Genomic DNA, 890 nt, shown 5'->3' on the forward strand with positions numbered 1-890 from the left:
CTCAAAAAGACAAAAAAATAATAATAGTAATAATAATAATAAATAAATAAATAATTTTTAAAAAGACCAATTCCTTTTATTTATTTTTAACTGAAACACAAAAATTATACATAGAAGTACAGTATAATGTTTCAGTAAATGTTAACAGCAGTATATAATCCACATTGCCTCTGTTATTCATATTTCTTTCTTTTCTTGCAGATGGAATGGGGCGAGTCCTTGCTCAAGATGTATATGCAAAAGACAACCTGCCCCCATTTCCAGCATCAGTAAAAGATGGCTATGCTGTTCGAGGTAAATATTTGGGTTTTCTTAAATATCATTAGACTCACATTTTTTTCATGTTTTTGGCTCAGCCCAGGCACCTGATTACTAGTGTTACATTCATTGTCCACAAGATGGTAAGAATAACTTCCTTCACAAATCTATACCTATATATTTTTGACACAATCTTTTTAAATACCCTTCAGTGAAAGGATTATACAATTTATGAATATTCTGTATTACCAATAAATACATAGAGATCAAATAAAAACACTGTCACTTGTCTTGGTATGTGACTCAGATAGAGTCTAACATATGCAAGGCCTTGGGTTCGATCCCCAACACCACAAAAAATAAGCAAAAAGCAGAGTTACTATTCACTCATTCTTTTAGCCCCTGCACATGACAGGTAGCAGACAGCCTTGCTCTGGAAGTCTTCTGCATGTTTTCTAGTTGAATAAAATTTCCTTTTATTTGTTTTTGACAAAAAAATTATACATATCAATGAGGTACCATATAATGTTTCAATAAACATTTACAGCAGTATATAATATTTAAATAAGGCTAGATCTCTTCTCAAAGGCCAAATCTTTTTTTTTCTTTTTTATTTTCATATTTTTTTAATT

General features: G+C 30.3%; 1 protein-coding gene across 3 annotated transcripts in view; it reads left to right on the plus strand.

Moving 5' to 3' along the window:
* Positions 1-890, plus strand: part of Gphn (gephyrin) — a 578173-nt gene that overhangs the window by 469642 nt on the left and 107641 nt on the right. For all 3 annotated transcript variants that reach the window (XM_008852141.3, XM_008852142.2, XM_008852140.2), the window contains one exon: positions 202-294. In XM_008852141.3, coding sequence (XP_008850363.1) covers positions 202-294 — 93 coding nt within the window. The remainder of the gene's footprint in view (positions 1-201; positions 295-890) is intronic.

The sequence above is a fragment of the Nannospalax galili genome, unplaced genomic scaffold (genome assembly GCF_000622305.1).
Source record: "Nannospalax galili isolate Female #2095 unplaced genomic scaffold, S.galili_v1.0 scaffold285, whole genome shotgun sequence".
Taxonomy (NCBI): Eukaryota; Metazoa; Chordata; class Mammalia; order Rodentia; family Spalacidae; genus Nannospalax; species Nannospalax galili.